Consider the following 15,741-nt stretch of genomic DNA (forward strand, 5'->3'; position numbering starts at 1 on the left):
TGCAAGATACCCTCCTCAGATAATGGGGTACACACGTATTAGGTTTTCACACTAGAAAGTTCTCCATGTTAGTCTTTTTGAGCGTCCTCCTACCATTTTAATACTCCTACAGTTTTACAACCTACTTTACTTATTTCCTTCTATCTAAGGAACATTCTTTAATTTATGCAACAGTTTTACTCTTCCCTTTTAGAATAGTCTGTGCCTCCCCTGTATTTCACCATTGATTTCTGGTAGCTCTAACACTTCGCTATTCACAAGTGCTTTAGTACACTTTCACAGAGGATACCTCCTTCCCCCCATACCCTGCTGTGATCTGAGAGAGTCTTGCTAGTGTGGTTCAGGCTGGCTTCAAACTTGTGGTCCTTCTATCCTATCTCAGCCTCCTAGACCCTGGGATTACAGGCACACACTATCATCCCCAGGTGTTAATGGAAGTAACTCTCAGATGCTTTATTTAACTTGTGGGAAACCACAAATGACCAATTACTTTACATCAATAATAAAATTGTGTATACAGCATGCAAGGACATGGATAATTTTCTTCTCTAGATGGGTTCTTAAACTACCAATATGTTTTAGGGGGGGGTGTGGTCATCTATTTTTCTACACTTTTTCTTTATATATAGATGGGTAACTGACGTTAGTTCAGTGTGGTCACAAATGTCTAGTTCAACGTTTGACAGACTAAGGCATGACTATCACATTTACAAGACTAAGCTGGGCTAATATAGCAAGAAACCAGATTCACAAATCCAAAACAACAGCAAAAACATCAACCAGCAAACCAACAAACGAAGGAGTGTTTTAAAAACAGTGCCGACACTAAAATTAGACATTATGGGTTATTGTATTTTAAAAACTTAAGTCTGAAACGTTACCAGTGCTGTTTCATGTGTTTGAGGATGTTTGAAATTCACCATTTCCAGAGAAAGATGTTTTTTGATTCTTGTAACATCAGCTTCTCGTGCAGCTTGCAGCAACGAATGGCCTTTGAACTCATCTAGACAAAGAAGCATTTGCATCTACGTGAGACTTACCATGGTAAGAAGGCTTGCCTTGTGCAATACTAATTTTTGTACATGTTTTTAAATAATCTCCAAATAGCCAGACTAAGTCTCAAAATCAGTATCATTACTAATAACAATAATTAGTGACAGGCACAATGGCATCCCAGTTCCCCTCAATCCATTCTCAGATAGTCTCATAAGCGTAGGCTATGGCAGATCCAGTCTGTTGATCTTTTCTAACCGGATTAGACACCAACACTGTCACCATCTACTCCTGGAGTGTTCTGAGACTTCACCAAGGGTGACACAGGCCCATGAGTGTACAACGGTAGAAGACAGTCTTGCTTATACCTATCAGATAACTGCAGATCAAACACATTGACTCTCAAGTTTCTCACAGGATGAACAAAACTAAAGAATGTATTTCCTCAAAGTTTCTCTTTCACTTATCTGACTTGTGAAGTCACTAATTATCATTTACTGCTCTAGAATAATTTAAATTTAGATCATGCTACTCATTGATATGTAATACTACATCTTAAGAATTTGGCTAAAGTAGTAAACGATATTATGTTAAAACTTACAGACTGTATTTATAAGACCATAAACAACTCTCTAACAGCAACTAGAAAGTTCCAAACATATGAGTATAAAATCCAAGGCTATAATCTACAGTTCTTAAATTGAAAAACAAAAAGAAAACCTAACCAAACAAAAAAAACAGCACAAATATATTTACACAGTATCTAAATTATTAACTATACTAAAAGAAACAGATACCCATCCACAAAGAACATATTTTAGTCTTTAAACATTTCCAAAGGAGGAAAAAAAAAAAAAAAGCTGAGTCATGTATCTTAGCTGAGTATCAAACTTTTCCAAGACAGGCTCTCACTACGCAGCCCTGGCTGCCCTTGAACTTGAGATTCACTTGCATCTGCTCCTAAGAGCTGCACCAAGGGCGTGCAGCACTGCACTCATCTTGAGCACCACTTTCATACTTACACGATAATCTTTCTTTCAGCTGTGCTGTGGGGGCCAGGTCTATAGCACTCTTATTGTGACAGTTCAGCAGGGTTGGATCTGCCCCATAACTTAGGAGAAGAGAACACACTTCAACCCTGTTCTTAGAAGCTGCCTCATGAAGAGGAGTAAATTGCCACAAATCCATTGCATTTACACAGGCACCATGCTGGGGAAGAGAAGATGCATAGTCATTGTTTGATGCTTAATAAATTTAAACTTATCAACACTGTGTAGTTCAACAACACAACAGACTGAAAAAGATCTTCTGCAAAAACCTCCTTTCCTCTTGGGAGGTGTAATTTAAAAAGAGAAGCTCAACTCTTAATGAGAGTAACAGTGAATTCTGACAAATATATATCCATTCTATTACACAGAGCATTTCCTGTGTTTCTTTCATTGGGGGTTTTTGCCTTGCTCTTCTGCATTACAGGGGAGTGTTCACATTCAGTGTCTTTCACAGCGTCCCTGAGCCTCACTGTGCCGCTGTCTGGAGTGCTGAGGAGCTTTCCATCCCACTGTAACTTACTCAGCCTGTTACAACTGGACTGTTTCTAGGAGAGGGAATGACAAGCATAAGGCAGCAGGGAGAAAGAAGAGCCTGAGATAAGATTTCTTAATGTACTTTACACTTCCATTAGTACAAAATTAAGACGGGTTTTAATAGTTAACATCATATTGTATTTGGGCAACTTAAAAGTTCTAGTTTAGTGGTTTTTTTTTTTTTTTTTGAAGGAGAGGGTAAATTTAAAAATATATATCCCTGCACGTGTCTGTGTGTGGGTATGTGGAGTTCTAAGGCTGTTGGTGGCGTGCCCATGTGGGTGCTGGATCCAAACTGTTCTTCTCTAAGATAGTGTACATTCTTTTTTTTTTTTTTCTTTTTTTCGGAGCTGGGGACCAAACCCAGGGCCTTGTGCTTGCTAGGCAAGCGCTCTACCACTGAGCTAAATCCCCAACCCCGATAGTGTACATTCTTAATCCCAACCGTCTCTCTAGCCCCCAAACTCCAGAATTTTTAAAACCTGAAGTAGACATCACATCTTTTGCAGTATTTTTGTGAACTTAGGTCTTTTTTGCTGATTAGATACTGGTTTTATTAGATACTGGCTATATTAGATATATATATTAGGTTAACTATATATATTATATAGTAATTGGTTATATTAGATATACTGGCTATACTAGATATAGTAATAATATTGGCTTCAACTGAAACTTGCTCACATTTATTCTTATAATCTTGTTAATCTGTCAATTTTTTAGATACCCCTTCTAATTTGTTTATGTTCAGAACTTTACTGCAAATAACTCACAAATAAAAACATTACTGAGTGAGATTAGTCAGACCCAAAGCCAGCCTCCGTGACCTACGCAGTCAGCATACTCTCGCTCAGGCTGTGGGGCTTCACACTGACTTCATATCTTCACCATCGATTATATTTTTATGTACATAACTGCCCCTTCCACACACAAGGAAAAATGAACAACGGAATTAAAACCAGAAAAACAATTACCTTTATGTCCTCTAATTCTGTGTCAAGACATTAAAGTCTGGATCACAATAAAGTTACAGACAGAACATTCTGGAGTCTATTAGACTTTCTGACATTTCTTCCCAAGCAAGGAAAAAAAGTCAACACTTGGTAGAGTTGTTTAATTATGAACCTCACAGAATTTCCCCCTCCTTGGATCAGACTACTTGCTTCCTTGCACTTAGAGCTTACAAAGATCAAAGGTGAGAAAAATGCCCTGTCATTCTTCAAAACTATTTATTTATGAATGATACTTTGATATAGGGTCTTACTATGTATACCTGGCTGGCTTGGGACTAACTACACAGACCAGGTGGGCCTCGAACTCACATTTGCCTCTGCCTCCAGAGTACTGGTTTAAAGGCTTGTGCCAACCTCGTTACTCTTCAAAAATTTTTTTACAAGTACATTTATTGTAAAATGCGCGCGCGCGCGCACACACACACACACACACACACACACACACACACACACACATACACACACACACACACACACAAATGTGCTATGGTACACATGTACAAGTCAGGACACAAACTGGAGCTAGTTTTCCCCAACCATGTGGAGCCTAGAAGTTGAACTGAAGTCATCAGGGGTGGCAGCAAGGGGCCTGAAGCACTGAGAGATCTTGCTAGCTCTCCTTGCTATCTCTGTGTTTGCTGGTGTCATACTTGAATTAACTGAGGGATGTGATCTGTTACCCTCTGTTCCTAGATACAGCGAGTGTTTTGGTGATGGAATGCAGTCACTGCATGAATGTCTTCTAGTCAGTTACTCTTAGGTAAGGGATGTCAACCTGGTGATGGCCCAGGACCTCTGTTCGTGTTTTCAATCTTACTCCAGGAAGCCCTTGCTCCCTCACCTCAGATAAAGCCCTCCACTTTGGTTTTTTAAGATGGAGGTTCTCTGTGTAGCCCTAGCTGTGCTGAAACTGACTCTGAATACCAGGCTTGGCTCGAGCTCAGAGATCCACCCGCCTCTGCCTCCCAGTGTTGGGGTTAAAGGCATGCACCACGACGCCCAGCTTAGACAACACCTTTGGTCTGACTTCTTCAGCACTACTACTTTATATTTAGCATTGTACAGTACTAAGAAATCTGAAGGAAGTCAAATGCTAGCTAATCAATGTGCATCATGACTATAATTATCCCACTTTCTACCAAGTACCCAGACAAAGAATAAGCTATGCACACTATACATTTCAAATTATTTTATGTAATTATAGGAAGTAATAAGGTGCAAAAGAACTAACCTTGACCAGAAGTTCAGTGACTTCATAATGACCGTAGGAGCAGGCGTTGTGTAATGGTACCAGATCACTACGGTGACAATGAGGAAAGAAAGCCTCTTATTACAGAGTCCCTAAGTCTAGGGCAATCTACAAATTGTAATTCCTGATTTTCTCCCCACTACTACTGGTTACTTATTTAGACTTATATAATGTTACCAAGCTCTGTACTTCTGAAACAACCTCTAAACCAATTTATTCTCTAAGCTCTAGCCAAACATTAGAAAAATAAATCTTTATAGGTACCTTTGTTTTAATACTATTGTCTCACTGTGCATCCTTGGCTAGTTTAAAACTCACTATGTAGATCAGGCTGGTCTTGAACTCACAGACAGCCACCTACTTCTGTCTCCCTAGTGCTGGGATTAAAGGTATGCCTGGTTCTAAGTTAACATGATACACACCAAGTATCTGAGCTCCTCTCTGGTTTTACAATTCCCTGTGTATAGGACATGTACTATTTCCAGCTGTAGACTGCCTTCTCTTTGTTGGCCTGGCTCACATTTACATGTTCTCTAGATCTATTCTGAGTACTAGTTAGGTCCTCTTTGAAACGTCTTTTGAAACTCTGTAAGGTAAATGCTATAGTCCTTAGTAAACTGAAATCAAATTCTTTGGTAATGTAACAGAACTCCTACAGAGCAGAACCTTAAAACTCTGGCTTCCACCTGTAAGCTTTTCCCGCCCTCTCTTCTCCTTGGGGAGCAGCATTAGCCTCTAGTAATGCACACAGCTCTTTCCTTGCCTGAATACCAATTTCAGTGCCATTCATTAAACACTTCTGCTTGAATTTCCACACATTCTCATAAAACTAAGAATTCTAAAAATCAGCACAATGTCTTCTGCCAAACCACTTTCCCTCCTGTACTTCGATCTAACTCAGTTTCAGATACAAAGGTTTTCTCTTTATTCCTCTCTTGCTTCACTTCCAAATTTCACTACTCCTATTATTCGAGTGCAGTACCCACCCATGCATTCCTTTTCATTCCCCGTTACAGATCTTAGCTAAACAAAACCTCGCAGCACTCAGTCTTAGATACTACTCTCCTTGCTTAGTCTTCTCTTTCCCCAACTAACCCAACATGTATTATCCCAGAATGCACTCCTCCTTAAGCTCCTTTGAGGATTAAACAATAATCACTCCTAATCTCAGATCATAAAATGTTTATAACTGCAGAACAATGCTGAATTTCTTATGTTAATACACCAAACCTAAAACTTGTGGGCTGTTTGTTTTGTATGTGTTTCTCCAATTCTCTCTCTCTCTCTTTTTTTTTTTCTCCCGGAGCTGGGGACCGAACCCAGGGCCTTGCACTTGCTAGGCAAGCACTCTACCACTGAGCTAAATCACCAACCTTCTCCAATTCTCTTATCTGTCCATGTGAATCACCTGCTTTATCCAATTTAACTTGGTCTGTGTGTGTGTGACTGGTAACTGAATTTAGGCCTTTGTGCACGCTATGCAAGTGTCCGACCACTGAGCTACAATCCCTTCCATTCAAAAGAGGCAGGAAGGGAGGGAGGGAGAGAAGGAGGGAGGGAGGGATATGAATATCTTACTAAGTTGTCCAGGCTGGCCTCAACTTGTGATCTCCCTCCTACATCATCCCAGGACCTGGAATTTTAAGCCTGTGTCGTCAAAGTCAGCTTGGTTACTACACCTTAATTGTGCTATTTATATCTTCCTATAGAATGATGTTCCCGAAACTCTGCTTTGTTTATTTTTGAGTCTAAGTTTCATATAGCTCAAAACTACTATGTAGTTGAAAATGACCTTGAACTCCTAAGCCTTCCAACTATAACTTTCCAAATTATAGGATTATAGGCATGTAGTATTACACCCTGCCCTGAACTTTCTTAAAGTGAACACTGCCTTAAATTCAAGCATACATTCTTCTAAAGGATTTTTCTATAACTTCACCTATCAATCTCTACATATCACTCAAGTATATGAGGCACCCTTCACAAGCTATTCATTGTATTGTATTGTATTGTATTGTATTGTATTGTATTGTATTGTATTGTATTGTATTGTATTGTATTGTATTGTATTGTATGAGTGGTAGGCCTATTACTTTATAATTCCTTATGGCCCTCAGAACAACCTGCATGTTACAAAAGCTCAATATTAAACATGAATTTGAATAGCAACAGCAAAATGCTTTCTAAAGACAGTGTACTGCCAGGACCCTAGCAAGGCCGTCAGTTCACAGCTTACCCTTTATCCTTAGCATGGACATCTGCTCCATGTTGCAGTAACAGTTGTACAATTTTTACTCTGTTGTATCCTGCTGCCAAATGCAATGGAGTTGACTGAAACAGTAACCAAATAAACTAATGAAATTCACATAATGGCCAGACAAAATGTATGGAAAGGTAAAAACCCAAACACAAAACAAGAAAATCTAACCATGACTTCATTATTAATAAACAATCAATTTGGCTTTATAAGATTAGCCTAGAAATAGCTATTAGCTATAGAAAGCATAACATAAAGACACCAGAGCTCTTTAATGTTTCAACTTGTCCATTCCCATTACCAGATGATATAAAGTCAATCAAAGCCAATACCTTTCTGCCATCACTTGCATGGCAGTTGACATTCAGTGGTGTAAGCAGAGCCATCATTTTCTCCTCATTGCCACTCCTAGAAACACATTTAAAACATCTATCAGTAGTAGTTTATACTATGTATTATGACCATCGAAACAAAGTCTTCTCTTTAAAGTATGCTTACAGCCTTTTTTAGATGAGGTCTGCTACATCCTGTAGCACAGACTGTCCTGGAACTCTCTATGTAAGCCAAGTTATCCTGAACTCATAGTAGGCTTACTGAGTCTGCCTCTTCTGTGTGGAGATTACAAGTCTGTGCCACTACAAATGAAATCTGTTTTCTTTTTATTGAGGGGGGTGCAGAGACAGACTGACCAGAAGTATCAGATGCTCCTGGGAACTGAAGTTAAGAACAGTCTTAAGCCTACTGATGTGGATCCTAGGAACTGAACTTGTGTCCTTTACAAGTATTTCTAACGCACCACCATGTCTGGGAAGAGTCTGTTTTTTACAGATTTATTTTTTATTTTATGTATATGAGTACTCTTGTCTAAGTGCACACATGTGCATGCATGCCTGGAACCAAAGGTTATAGGAACCACTGGAACTAGAGTTACAGATGGCCGTGAGCTGCCATGAGCGCTGGGAACCAAACCTGGGTCCTCTGCATTAAGTGTTCCATCCTCTCACTGTCAAGTCCCCCCCCCCAACCCAGCTGGGGACCGAACCCAGGGCCTTGCGCTCGCTAGACAAGTGCTCTACCACTGAGCTAAATCCCTAACCCCCACTGTCAAGTTTTCATGGCACATATATGCAACATTAGCACATACCTGGCACTTTCCAAGAGTTCATCTTTCTTATAGTCACCTGTGAATTGGGGGAAGAAAGGATGATCAGAAATTTTCAAAAAAAATTCAGTGAGTTTTATAACCACAGCAACTGTAAAACAATATACACAGATAAAGCAAGGTCCAAAAGAAGTATTAACAAAGCTGATGTAGAGTTAGGTTACAGTAAACTTCCCTTTTCCCCTAAAATAACTTTATTAGGCTAATAAGAGGGGAGGAGAGCAATTCATCACTTCATTCAAAACCCAAATGACAAAGTGCATCTCAACAGTATAAGAGGAGAAAACCTGCCTACACACGAGCTCTGGGTTCAATTCCTAGTATCAATTCAAACCCAACCAACCAAATAAAACCCCCACTCCACACCATAACCTTACATAGTTAAGAAACTGATGAAAGCTTCCTCAGCATCACTAATTGAACATCATCACTAATATCTTTAGGAATCTAGATTTAGACTAGGATTTTAGCTTAAAATTACCTTATAATAAATATTTAAAAATATTAATTATAGGGGTTGGGGATTTAGCTCAGTGGTAGAGCGCTTGCCTAGCAAGCGCAAGGCCCTGGGTTCGGTCCACAGCTCCGAAAAAAAGAAAAAAGAAAAAAAATATTAATTATATAATACTTTATGGGGATAGTTTTTATATTTACAAATGAATACAAACAGAACTATAAAAATCAATAAATATAAAGATTTGCTAAAAGAATATTCAAGCTGAAGACTACACTGAATTTATATAGATTACTCAAGGCAAAGAATAGCAGAATGGTAAAGAGGAAAACAAATATAGGATTGACAATTACAGTGACAACACACTCTAAAGACATCTTCAGGGACTAGCCTAAATTTCCTTAGCAATGCCATAAGTATCACAAAGTGTAAGCACAAAGGCCCACAGTACAGACCCTCAGGCCTTTGCCTTTTAGATCAGACATAATTCCAACAGTTCCCAACAGGTAAGCATCTGATAAATATGGCTGGAAGGATGGCTCAGTGGTTAAGACTCAGGTTTGCTTTTGAGCACCCATATATGGCATCCACAACCGTCTGTTTACACCATAGTTCCAGGGCTTTGATGCCCATTCTGATTTCCTCAGGCACTGCACACACATGTGAACATACATATTCACTCTATATCTTTCACACAGAAAAAGAATCCATAAATAATATGGCAGTTGCTAAATGGATAGCATATTGGGTAAAGGCAAAACTAGGAGACAAGTTCAGTTCAAACCAAGCCTGCTAGTTAACCAGATCTGTACTTACATCAACAGATTCCAAGGAAATGATTTATAGCTGTAACAATCATACCCACAGCACCGAAATGTGTCCCAAATATCAATTTAAAATGACTAGAAGAAAATTAGTCCGTTTGAAAGGATTCCATAAAAAAAAAAAAAAAAAAAACATTATGCTAAAAATAAAATAGTTTATAAAGGGGCACATATTATCTGAAAAACTTGGAATATTTTAAAAATATCCTGAGTACTTGAAGCAACACATGATTATCACACTCTACTCACCAATACGATGGCAAATTTAAAAAAAAAAAATTGAAAGAAATAAAAGCTTTATCTCTTTTGGGGGTGCAGGGTAAAGAATTACTTATATATTTTATGTATATGAGGTACAGTATAGCTGTCTTCAGACACACCAGAAGAGGGTATCCTATCCCATTACAGATGGTTGTGAGCCACCATGTGGTTGCTGGGAATTGAACTCAGGACCTCTGGAAGAGCAGTCAGTGCTCTTAACCACGGAGCCATTTCTCCAGCACCAAGTTTTATCGTTTTTAGCAAAATCCAAATTCAACTGTTGAGAGACGGCAAAATAGTAAGTGAACTGACAACTGTTTAAAAATTCTACCTGAGGTCATTAACTGCAAGAGGCAGTCTGTCTACCTAGCCCTTCTAGGTAATTTCATTCTTCCTGAAATATCCAAAGAACACACACAGACTTACCAGTCAGAACAGCTTTGGCGGATGGGTCTGCTAAATCCAATGCTGTCCTTCCATCTGTATTTCGGATGGTTGGCTCAGCTCCATGCTGTAAAAGCACTACAAAAAAATAGCAGCACTACCTTTTACAATGGCACTCATGGCACTCTGAGTTAATAAATCAGTTTCTTAACAGCTCTGCCACAGGAACCAGTAAGATGTCTCAGTGGGTAAATGCATTTGCTGTGCAAACCTCAATCCATGTAAAGGTAAGAGAATCAAGCCCGTAGGGTTGCTCTTTGAGCTCCATAAATGTGTCTTAGCATACATGTCTTCCACATCATGCAGGCACATACAATCACCACCACCACCACCACCACCACCACCACCACCACCACCACCACCACCACCACCACCACCACCACCACCACCACCAAAGTCTCAGTACAGAATCCTCAAACCCTTTCTATCTTAATATGGTAAACATTTAAATTTAAGAAAATAAAAAAATGTGTCCTAAAAAAAAAAAAAAACAAAAAAATAAAAAAATGTGGCTAAGCGGTGGTAGTACCTTTAATCCCAGCACTCGGGAGGCAGAGGCAGGCAAATCACTGAGTTTTAGGCCAACCTGGTCTACAGAGCTAGTTCCCAAACAGCCAAGGACACACAGAGAAACCCTGACTTGAAAAATAAAGCTAAATAAGTAAAGCAACCAATTATGTAATGCACTAAAAGCCTGGTAAATCTCCCCTGTTCAATGGAGGGTCGTTCTCGACTGCTGCTATCGCTGGTGACAGGTGATGAAGGATGAGAAGTATACAAGGGGAAAAGGGAAGACTGGTTCAAAGGCTTTTCTAACTTCTAGGAGCCCTGTCCACCCTAGACTCTTCTATCGTGAAATGCCTAATGCTGTCCACACACCAGGCAGAGAGGTAGAGGAATTGGATTTAAACCCTATGTGAAGACAAGCATGCATTGTGTGCACACACAGAAGAAAGAAAGAAAACGGTTGATGATTGTGGTGGTATCCACCTTTCATACCAGCACGGGGGAGGCAGAGTCAGCTCTGTGTGTGAGCCAGCAGCCAGCCTGGCTTACACAGTGCGTGCCAGGCCGTCCGGGATACACAGAGAAACCTAAGCTGTTTTTTTGTTTTGTTTGCTTGTTTTTTTTCAGAAAGGAAATGGGATAGCTATGCTATTGTTCCAACTGATCCCTCCCTCAAGGCTACTAGTTACCTTTCTACTTGTTAACAAAACGGACTAAATTAACCAACAGCATGAGGAGCTCGGAGCTGGCCACTACTGGAACCACACACGTCGAGGTACACTAGTTAGCTACAGTCATCAAGTAGCTAAGACCATATCATAACCAAGCTCAGTGTAAAATATTCTTTACCAGCACAACTTTTCTTCGGAAACATCTGAACAGAGGGATATATGACTGTCAGCTGAGGCTTTTTTAAAAAAAGGCTAATTACATTGAACTTTGAGTTCAAATACCAAATTTTTCTTTTTTTCAGGGTACGGTCTCACTATATAGCCTTGGCTGGCCTCAATCTCAGAGATCTGCTTGCCCTTGCCTTCTGAGTGTTGGCATCAAAGGCACTAACACACACTCTAAAGGAGCCTCATGTTAGCATATTCTGTGTTACCTGTATATAAAAATATGCCAAGACTTCTATCTATCAATAAGGAGCTGGTGGAAAACAGGCAGCTCTATCAGGAATTCCTCCATTCCTGTCTGCACATGGGAACAAACATTTTTTGTGCAGTGGTGACTGAACCCTCGGTCCCTCATGTGCTGGGCAGCAGTCACCGCTGACCTGTTACCTACCGTACCCCCATTGTCACCCCCGCTCTTTGATAAGGGTAATTTCTATTTCATGCTGCCTTTATTTGTTACTTTATGCATCTTATCTCTCAAGAGAACACAGGCATCTAGACAATGATTTCCACCCCCATTTCAGAATTTTTAGATTTTAAAAACAGATACCCAATAAAATGGTTAGACTGAGGGCTAGAGAAAAGTTTAGAATAAATCATAAACAGGTTTAAGTGAATTTCTAGAAAATTCTGAAAAAGAAATAAAGGCTTACCAATGCAAACATCAATTTTTCCTTTAATTGCAGCTTCATGGAGAGGAGTATAATTCCAATTATCCCGGGCATTTGGGTCCGCACCATGTTGCAAAAGAAGATTGACTACTTCAGCATGACCAAAAGAGCATGCATTATGAAGAGGAATAAGACCTCCGTCATCACGGGCTTGCACATTTGCACCATTCTGAAGCAGATACTCAACTACATCCTTCCGACCAAAACCTAGAAGAAAACAAATTTACCAAGAAAAATGACAAGCCATGCTAAAATGCTTTAGAACGGGAAACAACAAGTTCAACAATTTAAGAACTGTTGAAAAGGTGACCTGAAATATATACAACTAATCTTAATGTTTCAGCCAAAGGTCTCTCTCCCTCTAAGTAGCGGCCACACCTGTCTTACGTTCTTAGTTGCTGCTGCTACTAACATCAGAGAAACTTCCAAAGGAGGCCAAAACCTCAAACCCCAAATGACTCCAAACCATATGATATTCTAATTGTAAATACCAAGTTATGCATATTTAATGTGCACACATTTTCAGACACTTCATGTATGTAACAAGCATGCAAATGAATATTTAATAAAACAGTGACAGACTTAAGTCTTGTAGAGCCCCTTTCTCTGCTCCAGCAAGAAAACACGATGAACAAAAACCTCTTTCTAGGTAGGGTTCCTTCTTTAGATAGGTACTAGAATGCTCAAACTGCCCCCCAACCAAATGAAGCAAAAAGGTCTGGTAACAATTATTCTGTATTTCTTATCATCCTCATACTATTAATACTCAATACCTTTAAAAAGTATTTGTGAAATGAAAGGATTTGGAACATATGTTAAAGTGTGTGTGTGTGTGTGTGTGTGTGTGTGTGTGTGTGTGTGTGTGTGTGTGTGTGTGTGTGAAGACAGGGAGAAAAACCTCAACTACCCTTCCTCTAAAATTTCTCCATAATATTCTCAGGATTATCAAGTCTGAATGTAGTCCTTTTAAGCTGGATGTAGATAATAAAACGAATTGTATAGTCTTTTCAGGCTGATAGGAAACAGTACCGAGGAGGTTAGCTGTTTATTGGGGGGCCAGGAGTGTGTGTGGAAGAAGAAGGTAGAGAGAGTTTTCCAGTATTTTTTGGTGGGGAAAATGAATACCACGTGTGCCTTCTTGAGCATGCCCACCCTCCCTCATACACACTTGAGCACGAGCACACACACAATCAAACACACATGTGCACCCCACTATGCATTCATGCATGCAAGAACATACACGCCGTACATGGAGTTCAGGACACTGAATGTCCTGCTCTGCCACTCCTCTCTTTATATCCCTGCCTGCCAGTTTTCTCTTTTTTATTGATTTTTTTTATTTACATTTCAAATGTTATCCCCTTTCCCGGTTTGCCATCCATAAACTCCCTATCCCATCCTCCCTCCCCCCCTTCTTCTATGAGAGTATTCCCCCATCCATTCATTCACTCCTTCCTACCTCCCCACCCTGACATTCCCTTACATTGGGGGGGGGGGTCGAGGCTTGGCAGGACCAAGGGCTTCTCCTCCCGTTGGTGCCCAACAAGGCCATCCTCTGCCACATATGCAGCTGGAGCCATGGGTCTATCCTGTGTAGTCTTTGGGTAGTGGTTTAGGCCTTGGGAGCTCTGGTTGGTTGGTATTATTCTTATGGGGTTGCAAGCTCCTTCAATCCTTTCTTTAACTTCTCCAATGGGGACCCCATTCTCAGTTCAATGGTTGGCTGCGGGTATCTGCCTCTGTATTTGTCATGCTCTGCCAGAGCCTCTCAGGAGACAGCTATATCAGGTTCCTGTCTGCATGCACTTCTTGGCATCAGCAATATTGTCTGGGTTTGGTGGCTGTATGTATATGGACTGGATCCCCAGGTAGGGCAGGCTCTGAATGGCCATTCCTTCAGTCTCTGCTCCAAACTTTGTCTCCATAAATCCTCCTATGAATATTTTTGTTCCTCCTTCTAAGAAGGACTGAAGCATGTTGGTCATCCTTCTTGAGCTTCACGTGGTCTGTGGATTGTATGTTGGGAAATCTGAGCTTTTGGGCTAATATCCACTTATCAGTGAGTGCACACAATGTATGTCTTTTCTGATTGGCCTGTTCTCTTTTTAACCTTGCATACTGGGATTAAAACTTTGGTTCTCCCATGTTTGCCCAGCAGGGGCTTCTACCACTGAGCCATCTTATCTCCCTAGTCTCCCCGAATCCTTTGGGTATTGATAGCCCAGTTTACCCCTGACTTTGCTATGTAACCAAATATGACCTTAAGCTTCTGATCCTCTTATTCCTTCCAAATGCACCACCATGCTCTGTTTGTTTGTGGAAATCAAACCTAGAGCTTTCTAAATGTTAGGTAAACACTCTTACCAACTAAGCTACAATCTCAGTCTTTCCTTTGTAGCTAGATTCTCCCCTCTCAACAAGGACACAACTTGAAAACACACTGTTGTGCATGAAGAAACCAAAAGTAGCTGTTTTTAGAGACAAAAGAGCAAATCCTTCATGACAGTCAGGATACATACATACTACCTAATACTACCTAAGCAATCAGAGGGCAGTTTGAAAAAGAACACAAGTTAGTGTTTAGATTCTGTCCTACAAACGTGTGTTTTTCAGACAGCAGATGTCAGTGAAATCTTATCTGTGAGTCTAGTAACTTTATGCAAGTTACTGACAAATTCGCAATGGTGGCACATGGCTGGCACTCAGTAGCTTTCTCTATCATAAACTCAAAAGAATATATTGTATATGTGAGCACATGAGAAAGTCTGAACAATACTGCTATAGCATAGCATGAGCACTGAAGGTTTGTTCAGAACGATCACTTTGGTGGTGTGTAATGGAAAGACTGCAGAGACAGGAGAGAGCTAAGACTTGCCAGAGCTGCTGTCCCAGTCACATGACAAGAGCTGAGTACCCAAAGTCAGGCAGGGTAAGCGGTTCAGCTAGGTCGCACTCACACACCACGGGCTCTCCTCCCATCCCTTCCCAGTCTCCCATACATGCTTGTGATTATTGCTTTTGTGCATATCTTTACTTATATCCCACCATTATTTTTAATAGATACTATTAGCATATTCCCCATTTTTCTGTTATTTAAAAATCTATTAATATCTTAGAAATTACCCACCATTAGTAAACACACTTTTTACTGGAATATGGAAGTTTAACTAGTTCCACCCAATCTTTTTACTATTGCGCACAACACTGTAAATAACTAAAGAGAAAGACGAGAAAGTCAATAGATCCCACCGGCTACTCTGATCTGAGACACAGCCTGAAACAGGGTTTGTGGGGTATGCCAGCTAGTTGGTTTGCTGTTGTTTTGTCACCTTGAGAAAAGCTAGAATCATCTGAAAGGAGGGAACTTCAACTGAGGAATTGCCTCAGTAAGAGGCGTAAGTACTCGTAGGGCAGATTCTCCGTGATT

General features: G+C 40.2%; 1 protein-coding gene across 3 annotated transcripts in view; it reads right to left on the reverse strand.

The window, feature by feature from the left end:
* Tnks2 (tankyrase 2) overlaps positions 1–15,741 on the reverse strand; it is a 52,716-nt gene that overhangs the window by 32,386 nt on the left and 4,589 nt on the right. For all 3 annotated transcript variants that reach the window (XM_032891874.1, XM_032891872.1, XM_032891873.1), the window contains exons 2-9: positions 12,297–12,521; positions 10,223–10,318; positions 8,240–8,276; positions 7,428–7,503; positions 7,075–7,169; positions 4,821–4,887; positions 2,016–2,202; positions 882–1,003 (exon numbers count right to left, since the gene is read on the reverse strand). In XM_032891874.1, the coding sequence (XP_032747765.1) occupies positions 882–1,003; positions 2,016–2,202; positions 4,821–4,887; positions 7,075–7,169; positions 7,428–7,503; positions 8,240–8,276; positions 10,223–10,318; positions 12,297–12,521 (905 nt within the window). The remainder of the gene's footprint in view (positions 1–881; positions 1,004–2,015; positions 2,203–4,820; positions 4,888–7,074; positions 7,170–7,427; positions 7,504–8,239; positions 8,277–10,222; positions 10,319–12,296; positions 12,522–15,741) is intronic.

This window comes from Rattus rattus, chromosome 2 (assembly GCF_011064425.1).
Source record: "Rattus rattus isolate New Zealand chromosome 2, Rrattus_CSIRO_v1, whole genome shotgun sequence".
Taxonomy (NCBI): domain Eukaryota; kingdom Metazoa; phylum Chordata; class Mammalia; order Rodentia; family Muridae; genus Rattus; species Rattus rattus.